This window comes from Vulpes vulpes, chromosome 10 (genome assembly GCF_048418805.1).
Source record: "Vulpes vulpes isolate BD-2025 chromosome 10, VulVul3, whole genome shotgun sequence".
NCBI classification, from domain to species: Eukaryota; Metazoa; Chordata; class Mammalia; order Carnivora; family Canidae; genus Vulpes; species Vulpes vulpes.
Window position 1 is genome coordinate 16,352,593 of NC_132789.1, and position 26,208 is coordinate 16,378,800.

The 26,208-nt window shown below is 48.1% G+C and overlaps 1 protein-coding gene across 13 annotated transcripts in view; it reads right to left on the bottom strand.

Annotated features, from left to right (window-relative positions):
* The window catches only part of PXN (paxillin), a 66,216-nt gene that overhangs the window by 33,776 nt on the left and 6,232 nt on the right, over positions 1-26,208 (bottom strand). For 4 of the 13 annotated variants that reach the window (XM_072722972.1, XM_072722971.1, XM_072722966.1 and 1 more), the window contains exon 1: positions 14,641-14,791. The exons of 4 other annotated variants lie outside the window; for them this stretch is intronic. In XM_072722972.1, coding sequence (XP_072579073.1) covers positions 14,641-14,653 — 13 coding nt within the window. In that variant the 5' untranslated portion in view covers positions 14,654-14,791. Of the gene's footprint in view, positions 1-4,002; positions 4,093-10,013; positions 10,083-13,199; positions 13,471-13,827; positions 14,107-14,640; positions 14,792-26,208 lie in introns of those variants that run through there. 5 more of the 13 variants (XM_072722978.1, XM_072722979.1, XM_072722977.1 and 2 more) reach the window with 5 other exon arrangements.

The following is a 26,208-nucleotide window of genomic DNA, read 5'->3' on the forward strand; positions in this document are numbered from 1 at the left end:
TGGCTCAGGTCATATCAGGGTCCTGGGATTGAGCCCCTAGTTGAGTCAGGCTCTGCACTCAGCAAAGAGTCTGCTTCTCCCTCTGCTTCTGCCCTGCCTCTTGTTTGTGCTCTGTCTCTCTCTAAATAAAATGTTTTTTAATCTTTAATTAAAAAATAAAGTAAAATGGTTAATCATATATGAATTTCACCTTAGTTAAAAAAAAAACACAGTGAAGGGTATGTATATCATACGAGTGCTTACATAATTACAAATGTACAGAAAATGGTTGGGAAAAATAGACACCGAACTATTAACAATAGTTACTAGTTATCCCTGGTGGGAAAAGGACAAAGGACTTTCTGTTTTGTACCTTTCTAAAATTTTTTGTAATAAGCATGTATCTTTTTTTTTTTGACATAAAAACTTTTTACAGGGACGCTTGGGTGGCTCAGTGGTTGAGCATCTGCCTTTGGCTCAGGTCGTGATGCGGATCCTGGGATCAGTCCCACATCAGGCTCCCCACAAGGAGCCTGTGTCTCCCTCTGGATACGTCTCTGCCTCTCTCTCTGTGTCTCTCATGAATAGATAAATAAAATCTTTAAAAAACGAAACAAAACAAAAACAACTTTTTACAAAAGTAAGTAACACTACAGATACAAAATGGCAGCCTGGGTGGCTCAGCAGTTTAGCGCGCCGCCTTCGGCCCAGGGCATGATCCTGGAGACCCAGGATTGAGTCCCACGTCGGGCTCCCTGCATGGAGCCTGCTTCTCCCTCTGCCTGTGTCTCTGCCTCTCTCTCTGTGTGTGTCTCTCATGAATAAATAAATAAAATTTTTAAAAAAGAGAGAGAGAAAGGTCCCTTGAGAAAAGCAAGCTTGAGGTTACACTGTGGCAGGTGTGTAGTAATGAAGAAAACCAGGACCCCCACATATCTCCCAAAAAGGGGAAGAATGAGAAAAAAGCACAGTTCTGCTCTCCTACTAAGTTTTGTGGGCAAGTACTTTCTCCTCAGTGGCCTCAGTTTGTCCATCTATAACACACATGGATTGAATCTTGTAAGTGATTTTCAAATGTTTTCACACTGTTATATTCAATGTCTTAAAAAGCCACAAAACTCCTTATGTAATTGCATTCTTTGATAAAAGTCCAATACATAAACTGCTAAAAAAAAAGTGAGTCACTCTGGTTGAGGAAGATGATGGGCTGGAGACCCCCCCCCACACACACACACCCAGAGTATCCTAAGACTTATCCTAAGACTAAGACTTATCCTAAGACTTCTTCCAGCTCTGGAAGCGTAGGGAGCCATCTAAGGAAGATTGGATGGGTCCAGGACCACAGAAAGAGGAGTGTTGACTCATCACACCCAACAGAACATTCAGAGGACAAATCTCACAGGCAGAAGAAGCAAGGGAGAAGAGGAAGGGCAGAGGAGAGATGACATCCAAGCCAGAGATGCCCAAAGGAGCTACTACCAGCAACACCATCAACAGCCAGTGACCAGCAAACCAAAGGTTCCCAGGGACAGATGGACTGTGACACCCTGGCCTGCATGCCGCTGAACAAGGTCAGGCAGAGAACAGCTGTCTCCAGGTCAGTGTTCCTGCTGCTCTCGGGGTGCAAACAGGATGTTTGGAAGCAGATGGCCACAAGTGACCACAGGAAGCTGTGACAACCACCTCCAGGTGACACTTCTCTTCTTTCCCCAGCTTGTTTCCGGCATGACTGCCTCAGGCCAGCAAAAAGACATCAAGTGCTAACTTCCAAAGAGGGAGAAGGGGCAGAAATTCTTGGAAAGTTCAGGACACAGGAGAAAAGGCATCTGAGATGGTGAAGGGGAGAGGAAAAGAGGCCACTCCGCTATCCCCCCAGGGTACAGCTAGGCTGACTCTACTAAGAAAGGGGGAGGAAGTCACACATCCACTCACAAGCCAAGACAGGCAACACATGACCAAGCAAGAACTTTTCCAAGACAGGCACCACGTGACCAAGCAATTCCAGGAGGGTAACCCCTTCTGGTCTCTCTCCTTTAAGCCCACCCTAGAAGAACCAGCCCAACTTCGCTGTCCTGGACTTCAGCAGTAATGAGAAACCACCCCAGTGGGTCAGCCAGGCCAGGAATCCAGGGGCGGGGGATGGCAAGTCCAGAGGAAACCAAGTGCAGGCTGTGGGACACTCCCATTTCCACCTAAGGAAGAGGAATGTTCCTGGAAACAGCGAGAAAAAGCCTGGCCAAGACTCTCTGAGCCATTTCTACCTTCCCATAGGGCCCAGGGCTGACCTAACAGATCAACTACCCCTAAAAGGCACAGAGGCAGGCAGGGCAGCCTAGCCACTGGGACAGCTTCTTGCTTTAGCTGGACTCATTCACTGACAAAGACCTCAGCTTATGGTCCAAAAACCAAACTCTCCCTTTCTTTACTGCTACTTGGAGCCTCACTGGCCCAGACCCATCCTATGAGGCTTTAGAGATGTCACAGAGCATCCTTCACAGCCTTCCTTGACAGAGGAAGGCCTGTGGATTCTGGGACAAGCCCAGTGCTGAACTGGAAGTGGATCCTAGGGCCAGTCTCTGTGGCAGCTCTCAAATGTTAGTGTTAGGTGAGCAGTTAGTATAAACCAAGCCACGGAACAACCTCCTTCCCCAGCCACTTCCTCTCCAAAGCCACCAAAGAGGCTCTGGGGAAATGCAATGTCTTATAACCAAAACCCAACCTAATACCACCAGCACTAGGGGACAACTATCTTATCTGTAGAGCTGTGCCCCCAAGCTCTCTACCCTACAGGGCCATAAGAGTCCCAAATCACATCCTCCCAGGAGATAACCCAGGTCAGATTCAGCTGAATGCTCAACCAGGCTCATGTGTACTACATGTTTGCCACCTATCCTCTTTACCCACTACTATTCAACACTGTAAAAAAGTAACAAAATTTAAAAATTAAAAATAAATAAATGTTTTCCACCAAGGCCACTGCAAACACAGGCAGCTGACTAGCAAAGTGAAGAGGTGACAGAGAAAGCCAAGACCCCAAGGCAACGGCTGGAGTTTTACAAAGAGGAGGTGCCTGGGTGGCTCATTTGGTAGAGCATCTCCCTTCAGTTCAGGTAGGTCCTGAGATCGAGCCCCCACATCTGGATCCCTGCTCAGTGGGGAATCTGCTTCTCCCTCTGCCACTCCTCCTGCTTGTGCTCCTCTGTGTGTTCTCTCAAATAAATAAAATATCTAAAAAAGAAAAGAAAAGAAGCCCAATTTACATTAGATCTGTGAAGTTATATTGAAGTGGGAAGGTCAAGAGGTTGGGTGGTTAGAACCAGAAAAAAGCCTTCTCAAGGTACCAGCTGCACAGATATAAAAGGAGGAAGGGGAGGGGAGACAGGTAAGGAGGCAATTTCCTGCAACTTGGACAAAGATCCAGACTCTAGGCAAAGCTAAGTGCTTGGAGTGGTCAGAAGTGATATCTAATGCAGAAAATGAAGCTTAAGAAAGTCCCTAGATGGGGGCAGCCTGGGTGGCTCAGCAGTTTAGCGCCGCCTTCAGTCCAGGGCATGATCCTGGGGACCCGGGATTGAGTCCCACATCGGGCTCCCTGCATGAAGCCTGCTTCTCCCTCTGCCTGTGTCTCTGCCTCTCTGTGTGTGTCTCTCATGAATAAATAAATAAAATCTAAAAAAAAAAAAAAAAAAGAAAGAAAGAAAGAAAGAAAGAAAGAAAGAAAGAAAGAAAGAAAGAAAAAGAAAGAAAGCAAGCCCCTAGATGGGATGCCGGGCTGGCTCAGCCAGTGGAGTATGCAACTCTTGGGTCTCAGGGTTGAGTTTGAGCCCCATGTTGGGTGTTGAGATTACTTTTTTATAAATAAATTAATTAAATCTTTAAAAAATCTTAAAAAAAAAAAGAAAAAAGAAACCCCCTAGATTTAGCACATGTGTATATGCCATAAACATGAGGCAGAAAGAGAGCATTCTTAGAACTTCCCCTGGCAGGGTCAGGCAGGAATATGTACAAAGGAGCTCAGCCTACTGTAGGCAAGAGAAGAGGACCGACAAGAGGGCTGGAGCTGTAGAGGCCAACCCAGTGGTGCCTTGGAAGATGGGCATCCAGTGCAGCCAACTGATTCTGCAAAAGAGACAACATATGGATTTTTTTTAAAAAAAATTTATTTATTTATTTATGATAGTCACACACAGAGAGAGAGAGAGGCAGAGACACAGGCAGAGGGAGAAGCAGGCTCCATGCACTGGGAGCCCGACGTGGGATTCAATCCCAAGTCTCCAGGATCGTGCCCTGGGCCAAAGGCAGGCGCCAAACTGCTACGCCACCCAGGGATCCCCAACATATGGATTATGTGTAACTCCTAATGTTTTAAATGTTGGCAACCATAGTTGACGGTTGAACAACATGTGGGTTAAGGACACTGACTCCCTGAGAAGCTGAAAATTCACATAGAACTTTTTTTTTAATAACATCAAAACTTTATTTATTTATTTATTTATTTTTAAATTTATGATAGTCACACACACACAGAGAGAGAGAGGCAGAGACACAGGCAGAGGGAGAAGCAGGCTCCATGCACCGGGAGCCCAACGTGGGATTCGATCCTGGGTCTCCAGGATCGCGCCTTAGGGCAAAGGCAGGCGCTAAACCACTGCGCCACCCAGGGATCCCACATCAAAACTTTAATAAGCAGCTTATGTCAGTCAATTATGAAAATCCACATATAACTTTTGAGCCCCCCATATTCTAACTGCTAATAGCTTACTAGTGACCAGAAGCCTTACTAATAATACAAAGAAAACATACTTTGTATGTATATCTTATGTACATATTTTGTATGTTACATACTGTATGCTTACAATACAGTAAGCTATAGAAAAGCAAATGTTAAGGAAATCATAAGGAAGAGAAAATGCATCGACAGAACCATACTGTATTTACTTTTTTTTTTTTTTTTTAGAAAGGATTTTTTTAAAATTTTTATTTATTTATGATAGTCACAGAGAGAGAGAGAGAGAGAGAGAGAGAGAGGCAGAGACACAGGCAGAGGGAGAAGCAGGCTCCATGCACCGGAGCCCGACGTGGGATTCGATCCTGGGTCTCCAGGATCGCGCCCTGGGCCAAAGGCAGATGCCAAACCACTGCGCCACCCAGGGATCCCTGTATTTACTTTTTTAAAAAACCATGTATAGGAATGCCTGGGTGGCTCGGCAGTTGAGCATCTGCCTTTGTCTCAGGGCGTGATCCCAGAGTTCCGAGACTGAGTCCCACATCAGACTTCCTGCATGGAGCCTGCGTCTCTGTCTCTCTCTCTGTGTGTCTCTCATGAAAAAACAATAAAAAAATAAAACAAAATCTTTTTTAAAAACCACGTATGAGTAGACTCACACAGTTTAAAACCATGTTGTTTAAGAATCAAACTGTAAGGACACCTGGGTGGCTCAGTGGTTGAGCGTCTGCCTTTGGCTCAGGGTATGATCCCGGGGTCCCGGGATCGAGTCCCATATCGGCATTCCTGCATGGAGCCTGCTTCTCCCTCTGCCTGTGTCTCTGCCTCTCTGTGTGTCTTTCATGAATAAATTAATAAAATCTGTTAAAAAAAAAAAAAAGAGGGATCCCTGGGTGGCGCAGCGGTTTGGCGCCTGCCTTTGGCCCAGGGCGCGATCCTGGAGACCCGGGATCGAATCCCACGTCGGGCTCCCGGTGCATGGAGTCTGCTTCTCCCTCTGCCTGTGTCTCTGCCTCTCTCTCTCTCTGTGTGTGTGACTATCATAAGTTAAAAAAAAAAAAAAAAAGAAACTGTAATTTGGAATATTTTTAAATACTAGGAAGGCCAAGCAACACAGGTCTTCAGGTCAAATCCAACCTATGGTTCCAGTACGAAGAACCAAAAAGAGAATGAGTTTGGTGCCAGAAGACCTAAGGTCACACTCTCAGGTCAAGCTCTTGCATCAGGATCTGGGTGACACTGGGTGTGTCCCTAAGTCCCTTGAGCTGCAGTTTAGCTTCCTCATCTTCAAAATGCAGAAAACGGGATCCCTGGGTGGCGCAGCGGTTTGGCGCTTGTCTTTGGCCCAGGGCGCGATCCTGGAGACCCGGGATCGAATCCCACATCGGGCTCCCGGTGCATGGAGCCTGCTTCTCCCTCTGCCTGTGTCTCTGCCTCTCTCTCTCTCTCTCTCTCTCTCTGTGTGACTATCATAAATAAATAAATAAATAAATAAATAAATAAATAAATAAATAAATAAATAAATAAATGCAGAAAACTAGGGATGCCTGGGTGGCTCAAGAGTTGGGCAGCTGCTTTCGGCTCCAGTTGTGATCCCCGGATCTGGGATCGAGTCCCACATAGGGCTCCTGTGAGGAGCCTGCTTTTCCCTCTGCCTATGTCTTGGCCTCTCTCTCTCTGTGTGTCTCTGATGAATAAATAAATAAATAAATCTTTTTTAAAAAGGGGTGGGGTGGGGAACAAGCATCCACCTCAAAGGACTGCAGTCAGAGTCACATCAACAGTGATGAGGCACACAAAAAAATGTTGCCTAAATCTCAAAGTGTTGAGCAAAGGCCTGTGATGTCGCACAGGCCAAGAGAAGAAAAGGGGACAATAACAAAGAGAGCAGACAATGCCTGAGGCCATGAAGAGACAGTGAGGAGGAAATGAGCTGAGTCTTTGCTGGTGCGCAGGCCGGAAGAATCTGGACAATAGAATCCACGTCAGGGGTGGAAATATAAATTTAGGAGTCGCCAGCACATAAGTAAAAAAAGAGGTCACGCAAGTAGATAAACTGACCTAGGTACCTAGGAGCAAAACAGGGAGCCAGCAAAAGCCTCTGGAATAACACAGAGGTAGACCCCCATGAAGGGATTAGGAAAGGAAGTAGGGAGGAGTGTGTCTGTAGAAAAGAGATCTCAAGGGAGAGAGGGGGAAATATGGCCACTAAAGAGTAGGATGCATTCTTAGCAAAAGAGAAAATGTGAAAGAATGGCCCAGGCTGTGCTAAAAACTAAAAAGGAGCAAAGTAAAGACACGATGAAGAAGTTAGAAGAGGTAGATGGATAAAGAGAGAGAACCAGAAGAAAAAGGGACCCACGGATGGCCATATCAGGTCTACACTGATGGGATATAAGGGGAAGAGGGCTACAGAGGCTTATAAAAGGTGGTGTGGTGGAGAGACATGTGGGGTGAATGAACAGACAGCCATGGAGGATCTATCTATTATGTGCCAGTCCCACACCCCTCATCTCCTGTGGACTCCCAACACTGCAGGAGGCAGGCTGTAGTGTAGAAAATGTAGGCCCATTTTCAACAAGATTTTTCTGTTGTCGAGAGTGGGGCCCAGGTCTCCATGGCTTATTCAAAAGGATACACAGACTGCTGTCCAGAGGTGTCTCAAGCAGCATGAGGATCCATGAGCTAAACTGAAAAGGGCTCCCCAGAGGCTTCCACCCACCTTCATGCTTATCCAGGGCTCTACTATTCAAAACAGCTGGAAATGTGCACCCTGCTCTCCCCAACAAGAAAACAGAACAGAACATGGCTGTCTCTGCCAAGTGAGTTCTGAATAAGCTGCATTCCATTTCATTAAAACAATTACCTGAGTCCCAGCCAAGAATTACATACGGCTTCCTCACGGCACCACCCCTCCCCCCCATAAAACACACATCGTGCTGTGTTTCAAACAGGCAGAAAAAGGCCATGACACACCACTCTGAGACCTCACTAGGAAGATCCCTCCTTCATCCCTACCAAGTGGCCAGCCTCTGCATCCTTGCATGCTGACAGACAGACGTGAGTCTCAAAGAAGACCCTCGAGTGAAGTGCTCCCCTTACAAGAAAGAGCCTGCTGGCTTCCCAAAACGTTTCTAGTAGGCATCAGGCCCTCAAAGCCAAGGGGGCCACTGGCTATTTCTCCCAAACAGATGGGAGGCCAAGGTGGCCCATCTTTGAGTTAGACAGGACAAGAGAGACCTGGGAGTGGGGATTCCAGGACTGGGAGCCTAAAGTTGGAGGACTGAATGGCCAGATCTGAGCTGCAGGGAAGAGCCCAGGGCCACTCTGGCCCACACTGCCCACAGGCTAGTGGTGTTCTTTGGGCCACAGATAAGAGGTTCATGATGTGAAGCAAATGGCATTTCATCCCCTCCCCCAGGCTCCAGCTGCCCAGAGGCTATTCTTTTGTAAAGCCTCGCTCTGCATCCCACCCAAGCAACCCTCTCCAAACTCTGACCAGAGCCCAATATCTCCCTTGCCCTGACCCTGGTCTGATTAATGTCACCACACCCAAAATAACCCCAGAGGCTGCCTCCACACTGTGGAAGTTCACTGTCTCTGGCTGGCCCCATGCTTTTTACTGCATGGGTCATTGTGGCTGTGTGCCCCCACCAGAGCTCAGGGTTACCAGTCTTGATCATCCCGGGCCTGCCTGGCTCCTGTCTGCCCACCCAGCCTTTCCACCCACTGGCACAGTATCACAGGAGGCCGAGACACTATGTACACTCCTGGCTGAATAACCCTGAGCCCACTATGGAATAAGCAATGTTTTCTTTTTTCCCAACTTTTGATCATGACAGTGTCTAAACATACAGAGAGAGAGAAGTTGGAAGACCATTTCAATGAGCACCCATATACTCTCTATCTAGATTCAGTCATTAACATTTTGCCATTTTATAAAAACACATGCACGCATGCTTGCAGGCTGTGTGTATACATACATATATATATACACACACGTATATATACCCCTCCTTTCTACTGTATCATTTAAAACTCAGTTGCAGGGACACCTGGGTGGCTCAGTGGTTGAGCATCTGCTTTCAGCTCAGGCCATGATCCCAGGGTCCTGGGATCAGGCCCCATATTAGACTCCCCATAGGGAGCCTGCTTCTCCCTCTGCCTATGTCTCTACCTCTCTCTGTGTCTCTCATGAATAAATAAAATCTTTAAAAAAAAATGGGGGGCAGCCCAGGTGGCTCATTGGTTTAGCACCACCTTCAGCCCAGGGCCTGATCCTGGAGACCCAGGACCGAGTCCCACGTCAGGCTCCCTGCATGGAGCCTGCTTCTCCCTCTGCCTGTGTCTCTGTCATTCTCTCTCTCTCTCTCTATGTCTCTCATGAATAAATAAAATCTTTAAAAAATTAAAATTAAAAAAAAATTTTTTAAATGGGGATGCCTGGCTGGCTCAGTGGTTTAGTGCCTGCCTTTGGCCTAGGGCATCATCCTGGAATCCCAGGATCAAGCCCCATATCGGGCTCCCTGCATGGAGCTTGCTTCTTCCTCTGCCTCTGCCTCTGTCTCTGCCTCTCTCTCTCTCTCTCTCTCTCTCTCTCTCTCTCTGTGTCTCTCATGAATAAATAAATAAAATCGTAAAAAAAAAAAAATGAGTTGGGACGCCTGGGTGGCTCAGCGGTTGAGCACGATCCCAGTTTGGGGACTGAGTCCCACATTGGGCTCCCTGTGAGGAGCCTGCTTCTCCCTCTGCCTGTGTCTCTGCCTCTGTGTTTCTCATGAATAAATAAATAAAATCTTTAAAAAAAAAAAATGAGTTGCAGACATCATGACACTTCACTCCTAAATACTTTTAACATGCACCTAACAATGACAATATCCACCCATAAAACCACAATACCACAATCACACAAGAAATAAGCATTAAAAAGCCGTTTTTAAGGGAAAACTTGGCCACCAGGGGCTCTGCTGGGCCTGGCCAACCACACGTTCTGCCTGCCACTGGCCCAGCATCCAAGGCCTCCCTGGAGAGGCCAGCCCTGAGTCCCACTGGTTAGGCAATCAATTCTTTAGCTGGAAGACTTAACAGGACGTGAATGCACACTTCGGGCCAGATGTGAGACTCCTAACAGGACCCCAACTGAAAAGGCAAAGTGGGGGCTGGGGAGGCTATGGGCCTATCCGGGCTAAGGAGATAATTCCTGGACACCTATTTTAATCAGGTGATTTGTCAAGGTTTCTGGGAAAACTCAGCCCCCTAACTCTCTGTCTCCCTCTCTCCCTCCCAGAGGACACCCTCAATTCTCTACCTTAAACATTTTCATCGACTTCCTCCTCTGGAAATGGGCTGGCTCCAACTGACAGCAATGTACAAACACCTGAATGAAGACAGGAGCATGTCTGTATGGGCCAGGGGCACAGAGGGCTTTATTCCAACCAGGAGTAGAAGAGGGACCTCAAAGGACAACCCTCTGTCCTGAGGAGAACAGGTGACTGGGGATGGGAGGGCACTGAGAGGGAGACTCTGCCACAAGTGCCTAGCAGCCCATCCCAAGAAAGAACAAATGAGTAAAAGATAGGGAAGAAGCCCAAAATCAGGAAGAAGATGGATGTGGGAGACCAAACAGAGAATGGGGGCTGTGCGGAGGGGGCAGGAAAGATTTTTAGCATATGGAAAACCACCAAACCAATAGGCAAGCAAGATCCGACCCAGTTTCACGAACAGAGGTGTAAACATGGTTACAAGCCTGACTCTGCATTTAAACCCCAGCCCTGCCAGTCACTAGTTAACAGAATTTGGGCAAGGGAGCTAACCCTCTCTGTACCTCAGTTTTATCATTTGTAAAATGTATAGCAGTAATAATAATTGAACCCATGACTCCTACAGCCAACATGAGTCAGTGAAACAATGCATGTAAGGTGCCCAGTACAGTGCCTATACATAGTAAGTGCTCAATAAACATTATGGGAAAGAGCTCTACAAATGTTTGTTATTGAGACCAGGCCAAACCCAGGGAAGAACTGCAATGAGCGTGAAAGTTTTCAACTTTCTGGCCTTGGGCCAAGGCAGAGGCCCAGGGAAGCTTTAGAGGGCCAGCACACTCCATGCAAGGAGAGTTATATGGGGGAGCGGTGCTGCTTGGTGCCTCAGCGGTAACTCTGGCCTTCTGTGGGCCCCTCCAGCCAAGGACCCACCCAGCTTCCCAGTGCATGACTGTCACTAGGGAAGCTGGAGGGAATACTGCGAAGCTCCCTTGGAAGGTCTCCAACCCACAGCAGCAGGGCTGTGGCCCCAGCAACCCAAACCTCTCTACACTGAGCTGGGGCTGCCCAGGAAGCAGACAGCTTAGCACAATGGAAAGGGCACCTGCTTAAGAATCAAATACCCCGGGGTTCAGAGCCCAGGAGTATTTGGGCTCACCAGTGTACAGCCCCGGACAAGATCAGTGCTGACGCAGAACACACCATCACTCCCCGGACTGCCTCTGCTGCAGGCCCAGCAGCTGGGTGCCCTGACCCTGGCCTAACACACAGAGCCACCACAGACAGGCAAGCCCAAAGTCCAGACTTTCCATGGAAACAGGGAGGCTCCATAGCCCGGAATGCCCCAGGCAACTCCCCTGCCCCCCTAGCACTCCCCCTAAGGACAATGAGGCACTGTTTTTCAGGGGGTCAAGACTGCTAAGAAGCTGAAAGAAGACATGTCCAGATTCTAGCAGCAACTGGGCATGGCCAACAGCTGGCTGCTCCCCCTCTAAGAGATGGGAAGGCAAAGCTATCAAGGTCTCAACTGGACCCACCCTTTTCAGAGAGGCCGTTTATACAGGATGGCCCCCAGGGCACAAATTTTGAAGGTAACTAGCAATTACTCAGCAGACCCATGGCTCACCCCCCAGTTAGTCACCTCACCAAGCACTTAATATTATGATGATTTAGATGACCAGATCTGGAATTGGATCAGTCTGGGTTCCAATCCCAGCTTCCCCCCAGTGAACCTCCCAGAGCTTGTTTCTCCATCTGTAAAGTGGAGATAAAACACCTCCCAATTGGAACGGCAGTGATCAGACCCCTAGCAGTGATCAGACCCCTAAAGTGCTGAGTCCGATGCCTGTCTCTCATCAAGCACACGTGACCATTACTGGGCCGCAGCTGTGATCACAGCCCCCCAAGAGCAGGAGCAACATGATCAAGGGGAGAGCGAGGAGTTGGGTCCGAAACCATAATCAGAGTACATCTCAGTGTTGTGGGAACTCTGTCCAGGAAACTCTAGCCAGAACCCAACAGAGCAAACTCCAGGCCAAACCAGCATCTAAACAGTAATGGGAAAAGCCACCAGCAGCCACCCCACAGCACAAAGAGGAGAGAACACACAGGGAAGGGCAGTGTTTATGCTTTCCTGCCCAAAGAGCTATAAATTTGTAACTTATTAAACAGCACATGGTGAGTCTGTCACTAGCAGCTATGGGGAGGGAGGAGTTCCCCAATTTTTAAGACCAAAAAAAACTAAAGTCGCAACAGAGACTGCCCCCTCCAGCCTTGCCATAAGACAGACCATAAACTCTGTTTCAGGGACCAGGAGGCTCACAGCTGAGAGCACTCTCGGGAGAAAAATAAAAACAAGAGGCCTGGCCTTTGTGTCCACCCTAACTAAGGAAAACAGCTGACAGGCAGTGTGTTGAGCAGCCATCCAGACAGCTGATGGGGCCTGAGCACAGAGGCAAATTCCTCTCCCCTTCCTGATCGCCCCACTGCTCCCACCCTGGGGCTGCAGTGCAGCCAGGCATGGCTGGCCTCCTGGGAGCTTAGGCCAAGGAAGTCAGGCAGCCCTGACAACTGGGGAGTCTGTGCTGGAAGGCAGCAGAAGTTACAGGTGGCAGCCGTCACCCCTGCGACCCCTCCTTCACCCCCTCCTCAGGAAGAAAGGCCTCTTGATACACAAGAGCTGCAGATCTAGGAGCTAAGGACTCAGGTTTAGTCATGGTTTTTTCATTCTGTTGTGGTGCAGCCTTGGGCAAGTCTGACTCTTGTTAGTCTGTTTTCTCCAGTTGTAAAAGGCAGGTACTAATGACAGCAGTGGCCCTAATAAGGGGCTCTTATAAAGGGCTGCTGGAAGGGAGGACGGGACAAGTTGAGGTATGGGGAAGTACTCCATAAGCAGCAAATTTCAATTCCTGCAGTCTCCTCCTGCCAGTATACTCTTTCCTTGAGATTAACTCCGTTTCCTGGCCCTAAATGGAAGACTGTCAGAGGACAGGAATTCTGGACTCCAGCAGCAAACTCTACAAAACTTTCTCAGACCTTCAAACAGTACCGTGTGGAAGGGACCGTATAAAAGCAACAGAAACACATCAGCATTTTAGAAACTCTAACCCTGCTACCCGGTTCCTGCTGGGAAAGCCTGGAGACTTTCAGATCCTGATTCAAAAACTATGCCCCAGTCTCCTTTCAGCTTATTTTTTATGTGAAAAAAATACCTGCCTGCAAGCTATGCCAACCTTGAGTGTGTTGGAAAAATGGGTGCCAATCCTGACCCAAAGGCAGAAGTATGCTTGGCAGCCATCACGCTCTGCAAAACAGGCAGGACTATACACCATCCCCATCACCAGGTCTTTCAGCGGCACCCTGATCTTTTTCAAAAGGAAGCTGGCGGTCCTCCTCCCTGTCCCCTTGGAAGTCCAAGGCCTATGAAGAGCCAGTCTTCACTCAGTGCCCTGTGTGCTTGGGGGAGGCCAGTCAGTGCTGTCTGATGAATCTACTTCTCAGAGCCTGGGACACAGAAAGAATCAGTGGTCACACAAGCCACCCACAGTCCAGAGTGGGAAGACAAGGCTCCTACAGAGAAGAAACTACCCCCACCCCTTACCTCCCCAGCTCAGAGGCCCTCTGGCTACAGGCATGAAGGGCAGGGAGACAGTGAAGAGTGAATCCTCTCACTCTAGGGTTCAGGCCATTCAAGGCATTCCTAGAACCCTGGCATCAACCCCCTTGGGTTTAGTGTCAGGTTCCAGGAGATACTTTTCCCCGTCCTAACACCAGATCAAGACTGGACTGAAAGGAGTAGTTTTGGAGCTCCGATAACATGAAAACAGTAAAACTCTGTTCTGGGCATCCTGTCCTCCTTACCTGTGTGGCCTCCAGCAAGGTTCGATGCTGGGGGGTGGGAGGAACTCTGCCAGCCGGGCAAGTCCAGAGATGGCCATACCCTGGGGCCCGCTTCCCACCTCACTCCCCTGGCGCTGCCCCAGAATCTGGGAGTGGGGGGGGGGGGGGATCATGTCTCCCCGGCTTACTCTTCTAGGATTAGGCTGATCTGTGATAGGAAAGGGGAGGGGCTGGTCCAGACTGGACAAGGCACCCGGCGAAATGGAGTGACCGGCGACGAAGGGCGCCCAGACCTGGGGTGGGGGGTGGTTAATGGGGGCAGATGAGAAACTTGCCTTTGTGGGGGTGTGGTCAGCGGAGGCTCTTCTCTAACTTGCGAAACGAAAGGGGTGGGCTTAGAGGGGCTACCCCTGCAGTCGGGCCCTTAACGGGGTGGGCGCAGGTCTCCCGGGGGTGCAGGCAGCTGCTGCTCCCCCGAGGTGGGCGGTCGATCCGTGAGGTGGGGGCTGGGGGAGCCGGCTGGGAAGGGGGGTCCCGGGGAGGGGGAGGGGGGCGGGCGGCAGGTCCCCAGGGTGCAAGCTGACCCCGGCGGCTGGGGCTCCGAGGTCCGGGGTCCGGGGTCCGGGGTCCGCAGGCGCGGCCGTACCCGAGGCGGGCGCTGGCGGCTGTGAGGACCGCGGCGGGGCCGGCCTGGCCCGGGACCCCCGCCCCGCGCAAGCCCGGCGTGCGGCGAGCGGAGCCGGACCCCGCGGCCCCCCGCCGCTCGCTCGCGCCCGCCAGGCCCGGGGCCGCGCGCCCCTCGCAGCCTCCTCCCCCGGCCGCCCGCTCACTCACCGAGGTCGTCCATGGCGGGGCCGCGGGCGCCGGGGGCCGGCTCGGCGTCGCGCTCTCGGCCCGTCCCGGGGCCGCTCCTCGCCGCCCCGCAACTTTTCGCCGCGAGCCTCGGCCCGGAACGGAACGCGCCGCCGCCGCGCGCGCCCCGCCCCCGCGAGCACGCGCGCCCCGCCCCCCGCCCGCGGGCGCCCCCGGGAGCCGGCCGGCCCCGCCCCGTGCGGACGCTGGCCCCGCCCCGCCGCCGGCCGCGAGCGCGCGCCCAGCAGGCAGTGGGCCGGGCCGGGCGGGGCGGCGGCGCCCCCTCGCGGCCGAGCCTGCAGGCGGGAGGCTCCCAGACCTGCGGGCCCTGCGGTCAGTCCCGGCCTCCAAGTCACATGCTTGACTGTCTGGCTGACAGACCCATCGGCTTCGACATCTCAGTCTGACCGGCGTCTGTCCATCCACCAGTCACCCACTCATCCACTGGAGACTCAGGCTTGTCCGCCAGTTTGTCTGTCTCTCTCCCAGTAGGTCATTCCCAGGAGGACCCCAAATCAGTACCAAGCAAAACAAGGAACCTCTGGAGGACCTTTCTTGGGGTCGCTCTCTGGTGCAGCCTGCAATCCAGCCTTTGAAGCCAGATTCAATACTTTCAAGGTTGTATATCCCTTAATGTTCCACATGTCCACCCTCCCTAAAGGGAGGCTTTTCCAAAACTCTGCACGGAGCAGAGGGGAACCCACCTTAGTAAGGCATTCAAGGAAAAACTTCAAGGCGATTACACCCAGTGCCAGGCACAGTCTCCTGAAACACCCACTGCTACCCCAGAGCCCAGAGGGGCTCTGCTCCTGTGCACTCGAAAATCAGGTAATAATAACAGCTGCCATTCATTGAGTGCCAGATACTTCATAGCTACTATCAAAATTAGTTCTCAGGGCAGTCCCGGTGGCTCAGCGGTTTGGCACTGCCTTCAGCCCAGGGTGTGATCCTGGAGACCCGGAATCAAGTCCCGCGTCAGGCTCCCTGCATGGAGCCTGCTTCTCCCTCTGCCTGTGTCTCTGCCTCTCTCTCTGTCTTTGTCTCTCATGAATAAATAAGTTAAATCTTTAAAAAACAAAATTAATTCTCAGAGGCATTTATTACTATCAGCCCTTCCCCACTCTTTGCAAAGGATGATGATAGTTTGTCCATTCTACATAAAAATGCTCTGTAAGTACAACTTCAAGTCTCCTTGCCCACAGGAATCCAGCTCCCAAGATCCCAAGACCCTCTAGGTCAAGTCTTGGAGGACCCTTCCAGTCCTCCAGGAAGCAGATTTTTTTTTTTATTTTTTATTTTTATTTATGATAGTCACAGAGAGAGAGAGAGAGGCAGAGACACAGGCGGAGGAAGAAGCAGGCTCCATGCACCGGGAGCCCGACGTGGGATTCGATCCGGGGTCTCCAGGATCGCGCCCTGGGCCAAAGGCAGGAGCCAAACCGCTGCACCACCCAGGGATCCCAGGAAGCAGATATTGAGTTAGAGGGGGTGGGGGTGGGGCAGTTAACGCCCATGAAAGAGAAAGGGGAAGAAGCAGGATTGGGCAAGGACTCTGATCTGACAAAGATAAATAACCTAACAGGGAGTGCCAGAACAAAAACTCATTGGAGGAGGCCCACTGGGCAGAAGTGTTCAAGCCCCAGTACCCCCATCGTGTTCAGCCACAGGCTGGGGATACCCTGGAAGAGTGCAGCCTTGCCCTGAAAACCCTGTATCTGGAAGCCACGATTCCTTGATCTGGGTACAAGATCATTGAAGGCAGAATCAAGTGGTTCACCTCTGACTGCCACATTCTCTTGTATTAAAATTCAAGAGCCAAGACTGCTCCCCATCTGGGCAGTCACGATATCTCATGCCATCCAACACCTTTAATGTATCTCTGTTTTGTAGGCACTTCTCATTACTGCAATTTACATGTAGTGGTGGGATTATTTGATAAATGTCTCTCATCCTATTAGACTAAAAGCACGTGGGGCAGAAACCGTGTCCATTAGTATGTGTGTGGCATAGAGGAGGTGCTGCTCAATATATATTTGCTGAATGACTGGTGCATTATGCCGACAGTTGGAACAGAGCAAACCATAGTGCCTTTCCTCAGAAAGTTCAGTTTTATTGAAGACACAGAAGATCAGTTGTGAAGTCACTCATTAATTCACTCAGTGGTGAGATATTTAACAGTGTCTTCACTGTACCAAGAGCTGTACTCAGGCTGGAGATACAGTGATGAATAAAATTGATATGATGCCTGCCTTCTTCGGGTTTCCAGACCAAAAAGGCAGGCAGAAGAGCAAATAGGCGTGTATGAAGGATGAATAGCCTTCCACCATTCCCAGCTGCAAAGCCTATGGAAAAGACAGAGGCCATGGTGCCTTAGAAGGACTAGAAGGAATTTGCAGCATGAAATATGAGGTGAGGAGTAAAAATGGGGAGACGGAAGGGTCAGCAGAGCCATATTTTTTTTATATTGATTACAAGTTGATACAGTAACATTTAGGATATACTGGGAAGGTTTAACATTAATTTTACTTGTTTCTTTTTATCTTTTTAAATATGGCTACTAGGAAATTGAAAATTATACACATGGCTTGCATTTTGTTTCTAGTGGATAGGGCTGAGTTAGAGAGTGCTTAGTGGACCTTTATAAGTATGCTTCCTGGGGGCAGCCCCGGTGGCACAGCGGTTTGGCGCTGCGTGCAGCCTGGGGCGTGATCCTGGAGACCCAGGATCGAGTCCCACATCAGGCTCTCTGTATGATGCCTGCTTCTCCCTCTGCCTGTGTCTCTGCCTCTCTCTCTCTCTCTCTGTCTCTATGAATAAATAAATAAAATCTTAAAAAAAAAAAAAAAGTATGCTTCCTGGGATTCCTGGGTGGCTCAGTGGTTGAGTATCTGCCTTCGGCTCAGGACGTGATCCTGGAGTCCCAGGATCAAGTCCCACATGGCGCTCCCTGCCTGCATGGAGCCTGCTTCTCCCTCTGCCTTTGTCTCTGCCTCTCTCTCTGTGTCTCTCATGAACAAATAAGTAAAATCTTTTTTAAAAAAAACCAATAATCGTAGATTTTTTTAAAAGAAGATTAACTTGCATTGACAAGGCAGACAGACATCGCTGCTAAAACTGAATTCAGAGTTTCCAGGATAAGGAAACAGCCACCAAGAAAGCAGAGGCCCATCTAGTCCGTGGAATGTCTCTGTGCTGCTCCTTCCACCCTGATGGCTATGGATGTCCCAGCACAGTAGAGTTAGGTAGAGGTTAAGTGCACATTGGTTAGGCAGAGGGACTCCTACCCAGGTTCAAACCCCTGCTATACTCCTTGCTGGTGATGAATCTCTGGCCATTTACTCCCTGCACCTCAGATTTTCACCTCTGCAGAAAGATGAATACTAGCCACCTTTCAGAGTCAGTGTAGGATTAAATGAGATACTATATATTTAGTACTCAGAACAATCCTTGCTGTCAATAAGTGCTCTCTGGCTCAGCCCTATCCACTAGAAAAAAAAAAAAAATGCAAGCCACATAGGTAATTTAAAACTTTCTAGGGGCACCTGGGTGGTTTGGATGTTTGAGCATCTGCCTTCAGCTCAGGTCATGACCTCCAAGTCCTGGGATCCAGCCCCACATTGGGCTCCCAGCTTGGTAGGGAGTCTGCTTCTCCCTCTCCCTCTGCCTCTCCCCCTGCTTGTTCTCCCTCTCTCTCTCTAAATAAGTATAGAAAGAAATAAAATATTTTTAAAAAATAAATAAAAAGGTAGAAAGCAACAAGTAAAATGAATCTTAATATATTTTATCTAATCCAATATATCCTAAATGTTCTCATTTCATCTTTATTTCTTTACGTTTTTTTTTTTAATTTCTTTACTTACTTATGAGAGACAGAGAGAAGGTTTGCAGGGGGAGGGGCAGAGGGAGAGAGAGTGTTAGGGAGACTACAGCAGAGTACCAAGCCCACACAGGGCTGGATTCATGACCCTGTGATCTCGACTTGAGCAGAGACCCAGAATCAGATGCCCAACTGACTGCACCACCAGGTGCCCCTCTCATTTCAGAAAAAATTATTTTAAGATTTTGTTTATTTATTCATGAGAGACACAGAGAGAGGCAGACATAGGCAGAGGGAGAAGCAGGCTCCCATGGGGATCCCTGGGTCACTCAGCAGTTTAGTGCCTGCCTTTGGCCCAGGGTGTAATCCTGGAGTCCCGGGATCAAGTCCCGCGTCGGGCTCCTGACATGGAGCCTGCTTCTCCCTCTGCCTGTGTCTCTGCCTCTCTCTCTTCCTCTCTATGTCTATCATAAATTTAAAAAAAAAATTCTCATTTAAAAAAAGAAAAAAAGAAGCAGACTCCCTGCGTGGAGCCCTATGCGGGACCCGATCCCAGAACCCCAGGATCATGCTCTGAGCTGAAGGCAGGTGGTCAACGACTGAGCCGCCCAGGTGCCCCTCTTTTATTTTATTTATTTCAGAGGAAAGAGAAGAAAGTGCAAACATGAGATGGGGGAAGAGCAGAGGGAAAGGAAGAAGTAGAGTTCTGGGTGAGCAGGAAATCCAAGCCACCGACTGAGCCACTCAAGCATCCCTTTCATTTCAACATGTATTTATTTGTTTATTATTTATTTATTTATTTATTTGGACATCTGCCTTTGGCTCAGGTCATGGAATGGGGTCTTGGGATCAAGCCCCATGTTGGGGCTCTGCACTTAGCCAGGAGTCTGCTTCTCCCTCTCTCCCACTGTCCCTCCCCCTGCTCATGCTCTCTCTCTCTCTCTCTAATAAATAAATAAAATCTTTAATAAAAAAAAGTAAAGATCCAAGTAGAAAAAAAAAGTATCAGAAATTTCTCACTTTTTTTGCATGTGAAGTCTTCAAAATCCAGTGTATATTTTGCATTTAGAGCACATCTCAGTTTAACTAGCCACATTCCAAGTGCTCAGTAGCCACATGTGGCCAGTGGCTACCCTATGGGACAGTGCAGCTTTAAATGTGAGCTGGCATCATTATTTTTGGGGATTTTGACCCAAAAGCCATTTCCTTAGAAAACCATGCCCTGACCTGCAGTGCCCCTGTTATTAAGATCTTTTTTTAGCACCAGGAAGGCACTCCTGACAATTATAATTAAACAGTTCCTGTGCACTCGTTTGCAGCTCTGTCTCATACTTGACTCTAGACTTCAGGAAGCTAGAGACCATGTCTTAACTGTGCACTGACTGACGTTGGGAAGACAGAAGGGATTAAGGGGAGGGGGAAGATTTAGAAAAGTAAATTCCAGGGCTTACAATATAGACGTGGAAGTTTTCTTTATAGTAGTTGTTCATGGTAGGAAGACATTTAGAAAAAAAACAGATCAACTAAAAGATTAAAATCAAGTGTCCAGGAATGCCTGGGTGGCTCAGCGGTTGAGCGTCTGCCTTCAGCTCAGGGAGTGATTCCCAAGGTCCTAGGATTGAGTCCTGCATTTGGCTCCCTGCATGGAGCCTGCTTCTCCCTCTGCCTGTGCCTCTGCCTCTCCCATGAATAAATAAATGAAATCTTTAAAAAAAAAAAATGTCCATAATCCCCTCCCCTCAAAAAAAAAAAAAAAAAAAAGAATCTTGAAGTACATCCTTAATTATTTTCTGGAGATCAGTTCCTAGGTGTGGAAGCACTGTTTCAGAGGTTAAGTGTACTGTTGCTGTCGGTTCTTTTGCTGGGTGTTGACAAAGTCCTGTGCAAACCAGCTGTGTCCAGAGAAATGTATAACCGATTATTTCATACACATTGACTTGCACACAATACCTCATGAAGAAATCCCCTCAGATGTGGTACAGGACCACCAGGGGAATGAGAGATGTATAAATGGTATATAAGCGGAGATTTCTTATTTTAATAATTATATATTCACATATGTTAGAAAAATACCTAAGTAACCCATAAAACCAATAAAGCTGTCCCTTGAATAACACAGGTTGGAAGTGTGCAGGTCCACTTATATGGGGATGTTTTTCAATAAATTCAATATTAAAGAAGTGACTGGGTTGCTCAGTTGGTTAAATGCCTGCCTTCGGCTCAGGTCATGATCCCAGGGTCCTGGGATTGAGCCCCACATCGGGCTCCCTGCTCGTCGGGAAGCCTGTTTCTCCTTCTCCCTTTGCCCCTTCACTCCTGCTCTCTCTCTCTCTCTCACTCACACTTGCTTTCATTCTCAAATAAGTAAATAGAATCTTTTAAAAATACAATATTATAGTTTAGGAAGAGGCTAAGTTTAAAAAGTGAGTCATTTACAGAGAAATATATAGTAAGTTACAGCACAGTGGGTTCTCAGTGACAGCAAAACTCATGGAGTTTGGGACACTTCCTGATGTGCATCCACTCCTCAAAAGCACAGGGTAGTTGAAGGAGTCTAGCTGGGGCAGAGGAGCACTCCGGAAAAACTGGACAATAGAACAGAAAGTGAGACCTCAGCTGGAATCCCAACCTCCTGTTACCAGTCTCCGCCATAAGGTGGGGCAATGGTGAGGATTCTGCTCAGTAACTGACACTCCATATCTGCCTGGGAAGGGAGGGATTTTTACACCAAGAATTGTAGGGGCAGGAGGGATCCCAAGAGACTATCAGTCCTTCTGTGGGTGAAAGGGGCTGGATTCCCTCCAAAGCTGCTCCACACTCAGTGTCCCCATGGCAGCTAAGATCCCCACATGTTGACAAGTGCACACTGGGAAGTCATCCCCAATCCTCTCTGTCCTCCTTTATACATAAGACACACCTAATCAAGTGTACTATTTCAATGGGCTTTGACAGATGGATATACCCATGTAACCACCAACTCAATCAAGACACAGAACATTCCATTGCTCTTTCTTGTCCCTGGTTTTTGATCCCCTGTCCCCTGACTGCTGGCCCCAGGTAACCACTGATTTGTTTTCTGTGACTATAGATTATCTTTGCATTTGCATTTTCATTTTCTTTTTTTTTTTTTCACGATTGTATTTATTTGAAAGAGAAAGCACAAGTGTGGGGGTGGGACAGGGAGAGGGAGAAGCAGACTCCCCGCTGAGCAGGGAGTCCCTGGGATCATGACCTGAGCAAAGGTAGAGCTTAATTGCTTAACCGACTGAGCCACCCAGGTGCCCCTGCATTAACTTTATAATGCTTTTATGTAAATGGAATCATACAATATGTATTCTTTCGCGCTTTTTTTTTAAAGATTAATTTATTTATTTGTGAGAGACACAGAGAGACAGGCAGAGACACAAGCAGAGGGAGAAGGAGGCTCCATACAGGGAGCCCAGTGTGGGACTCGAGCTTAGTACTCCAGGATCACACCCTGAGCCAAAGGCAGACGCTCAACTGCTGAGCCACCCAGGCATCCCTCTCGCTCTCTTTTTTTGCAGGGTGTGCGGACGCCTGGCCTCTTAGGCCTCAGCATGTTCACAGGATTCATCCATGTCATGTGTATCAAGAGTTTGCTCCTTTTTATTGCTGAGTAGAACTCCTGTGTATAGGTTCTCCACTGTCCTGTTGATGGATATTTGGGTTGTTTCACCAGTTTTGGCCTCTGTGAATAAAGCTGCTATGAATATTCATAGAGAAATCTTTGAGCGGACATATGTTATCATCTCTCTCAGGTAGTCACCTAGGAGTGGAATGGCCAGGTCTCAAAGTAATGTCTAAAAAAATGTACATGGTCCAGGGTAGCCCGGGTAGCTTAGCAGTTTAGTGCTGCCTTCAGCCCAGGGTATGGTCCTGGGGACCCGGGATCGAGTCCCACGTCGGGCTCCCTCCATGGAGCCTGCTTCTCCTTCTGCCTGTGTCTCTGCCCCTCTCTCTCTCTCTGTCTCTCATGAATAAATAAATAAAATCACAGCTGTGAGTCTCTTTCTGGAATGTTCTTCCCAGTTCTTGTTCCTGCTCATCATTGAGATCTCACTTCACAAGTCACTTCTGTGGATCCTGGACATGCTATCTACAACCCCTCAACCTCCATGTCAGACCCTATATCCCTTTATGCCAGCTTATTTTATTTACTTTCACCTTTTGACATTGTGTTCTGTGTTTATTTGCTTATCTGTTGATTATTTGTCTCTCCCTCCCCCAATAAAATGTCAGTGTTATGAGAAGAGAGGCCAGGCTTATCTTCTCCACCAGTGTCTAGAATGGCAGGTGTTCCGTAAATATCATTTGAAAAAAGGAAAGGGGGGATCCCTGGGTGGCTCAGCGGTTTGGCGCCTGCCTTTGGCCCAGGGCACGATCCTGGAGACCCGGGATTCAGTCCCATGTTGGGCTCCCGGCATGGAGCCTGCTTCTTCCTCTGCCTGTATCTCTGCCTCTCTCTCTCTCTCTCTCTCTCTCTCTCTCTCTCTCATGAATAAATAAATAAAATCTTAAAAAAGAAAAAGAAGGAAAGGCTGGGACACTGAGGCATAAAGAGATATATTGCCTGGGCTGTGGGGTTAGTTGCATCCGGATGAGAACCCCAGCCCCAGTCTCTCTGCTCAATCACACACCATGCACAGAGTTTCCCAGGATTGACAACAACCTCTCAAGTAGAGGGGTCTTAGCTACAGTGCTGTTTTGTTTTGTTTCAAGATTTTATTTTTAAGTAATCTCTATACCCAACATGGGGTTCAAATTCACAACCTCAAGATCAAGAGTCACACACTCTACTGACTAAGCCAACCAGATGCCCCTGCAGTGCTGTTTTTAAGAGCAAAAGACTGGAAACAACCCAAATGTCCATCCACAGGGGAATGGTTAAATAAACTACATAAGGTCCTACAACGGGAAACTGTGCAGCCACAAAAGAGATCCGGGAAGATTATTATGTACTAATATGAAACAGTCTCCAAGATCTAAAAAAAAAAAAAGAAAGAAAGAAAGAAAGAAGAACAGTGTGTGTAACATGTGTATCATTTGTGGGGGAAAGTGTGAAAAATATATTTGTTAATAAGCTGCTGCTATATGCTGGAGATACCTGTAAGAATATATAAACACTCCTGTTAACTGGCAGGCCATTGGGGTGGGAAGGCGATTTCACTAAATACCTTTTTGAGTCTTTTGAACTTTTTTTTTTTAAGATTTTATTTACTTATTTGAGAAAGAGAGCTAGCATGAGCTGGGTGAGAGGCAGAGGGAGAAGCAGACTCCCTGCGGAGCAGGGAGCTGAACAGTGGGCTTGATCTCAGTACCCTGGGATCATGCCTGAGTCAAAGGAAGGGGCTCAAATGACTGAGCCACCCAGGTGCCCCTTGAATCTTTTGAATTTTGAACCATATATGGGATTTTATGTATTCCCATAATGAGTTGATATTTTATTTTTATTTTTTAAAGATTTTATTTATTTATTCATAGACACAGAGAAAGAGAGGCAGAGACACAGACAGAGGGAGCAGCAGGCTCCATGCAGGGAGCCTGACGTGGTACTGGATCCTGGGCCTCCAGGATCACACCGTAGGCTGCAGGCAGCGCCAAACCGCTGCGCCACTGGGGCTGCCCTGAGTTGATATTTTAAAAATGAAATTACGATTGCATTGTAAAAATGACACTGCAGACATGAACATGAAGGGGAATCAGCTGCTTAAGAGTAATTCAAGGGAAGCTTGGAAATATTTTCTGGAAAAGAATGAACACTGACCTGGTTTTTGGTGAATGGGAGGCAAGCGGTGAGAAGGGCATTCCAGAAGAAGGGGCTGGCTGGTGTTTCCAATATATGAGAGCCCCAGAGTAAGGGCAGCAAAAATGAAAGCTTCCAGCCTCCCCTGCTTATATCCCCAGATAGTTCAGAGGGTGGATCTTCGCAGGAGCATCGGCCCTCTGGGGGAAACCCTTAGGGTCCAGGAGTCGCAGGACAGACAAAAGTTTAAACCCTGCCCTGCCACCTGCCAACTGTACAACCTTGGGCATGAGACTTCATATTTCTGAGCCTCAGTTTCCTTATCAATGAATGTGTGTGAGGTTGCAGGTCTGATATTTACTTAGCTGGGTGGTTTGAGGCAAGTGCCTTGACCACTCTGAGGCTTTGTTGCTGTAACTGTAAAATCTAGATAATAAAACATATGTTTCCCAAGGTTGTTATGCCATTTCAACAGCCAGAAAAATGCAAGAAAAGGGCTGAGAAACTGAAGCCCTAATTATCATGGGAGTGGGATTTTAGGGCTGGGAAAGAAAAACACAGATCTAGGGGTATCTATCTAGTCACCAAAGAGTTGCAGAATCAAGACTGTGAATATTATTAATCATATTAATAGCTATCATTATATGATCATTATTATATTAATTATTATTGGGAACATTTATTGGTTGAAATGTGGGATGCACCATGTTAAGTCTTTTACATTATCTCATTTAATCCTTGCAAAAGTCTGGGGCACCTGGTTCAGTGGTTGAGCATCTGTCTTTGGCTCAGGTTGTGATCCCAAGGTCCTGGGATCGAGTTCCACATCAGGCTCTCTGCACGGAGCCTGCTTCTCTCTCTGCCTGTCTCTGCCTCTCTTTCTGTATCTCTCATGAATAAATAAATAATTCTTTAAAAAAAATCCTTGCAAAAATCCAAGGAGGGGTTGGTTCATGCCTATTTTATAGGTAGGAAACCAAGGTTCATAAAGTTACCTGCTGGTGGCCACATGGGTACAAAGTGGTCAAGTCAGGATTCAAAGCCAGAACTTGAGAGTCCATGGGCTGGTTCGTGAATGGGAGTACGAGGGTTGCGTTGCCGCTTTTTGGAAGGTTGGAGCTTCCCATCTGGCTTGGACACACAGCCTTAGGAAGGCCCTGCTATCTCTGAATTAGGAGGGAAGGCATGGTCTGGGTCTCTCACCAACCTGCTGAAGTCCTTCAGGACACCAGAATAAAACCCAGTGGCTTTCCATGACCTCTAATCCCATGAGAAGACCCAGTGTAGGGGCACCTAGGTGGCTCAGTGGCTAAGCATCTGCCTTTGACTCAGGTCGTAATCTTGGGGTCCTGGGATTGAGCCCTGCATCGGGCTCCCCACAGGGAGCCTGCCTCTCTGTGTGTGTCTCTGATGAATAAAATAAATAAAATCTTAAAAAAAAAAAAAAAAGGGATCCCTGGGTGGCGCAGCGGTTTGGCGCCTGCCTTTGGCCCAGGGCGCGATCCTGGAGACCTGGGATCAAATCCCACGTCAGGCTCCCAGTGCATGGAGCCTGCTTCTCCCTCTGCCTGTGTCTCTGCCTCTCTCTCTCTATGTGACTATCATAAATAAATAAATAAAAATTAAAAAAAAAAAAAGGAGTAGAATAATTTGGAAGAATAGTCTCACCTACCTGTGGCTTTCTCCTCTAGTAGTGAAAGTGGGCTTATGGTGGGAGGGATCTTTGACAGTCTCTTCATATATATAATGCTTGGATATTATATGCAAAATTACATGCAGTGATTTTATAATTAGAAAAAATTAAGTGGTGAAATAGAAAACAGCATGTTATTTTTATTTTTTTAAGATTTCATTTATTTATTCATGAAAGACACAGAAACATAGGCAGAGGGAGAAGCAGGCTCCCTGCAGGAAGCCTGATGTGGGACTCAATCCCAGGTCCCCAGGATACACCGTGAGCCAAAGGCAG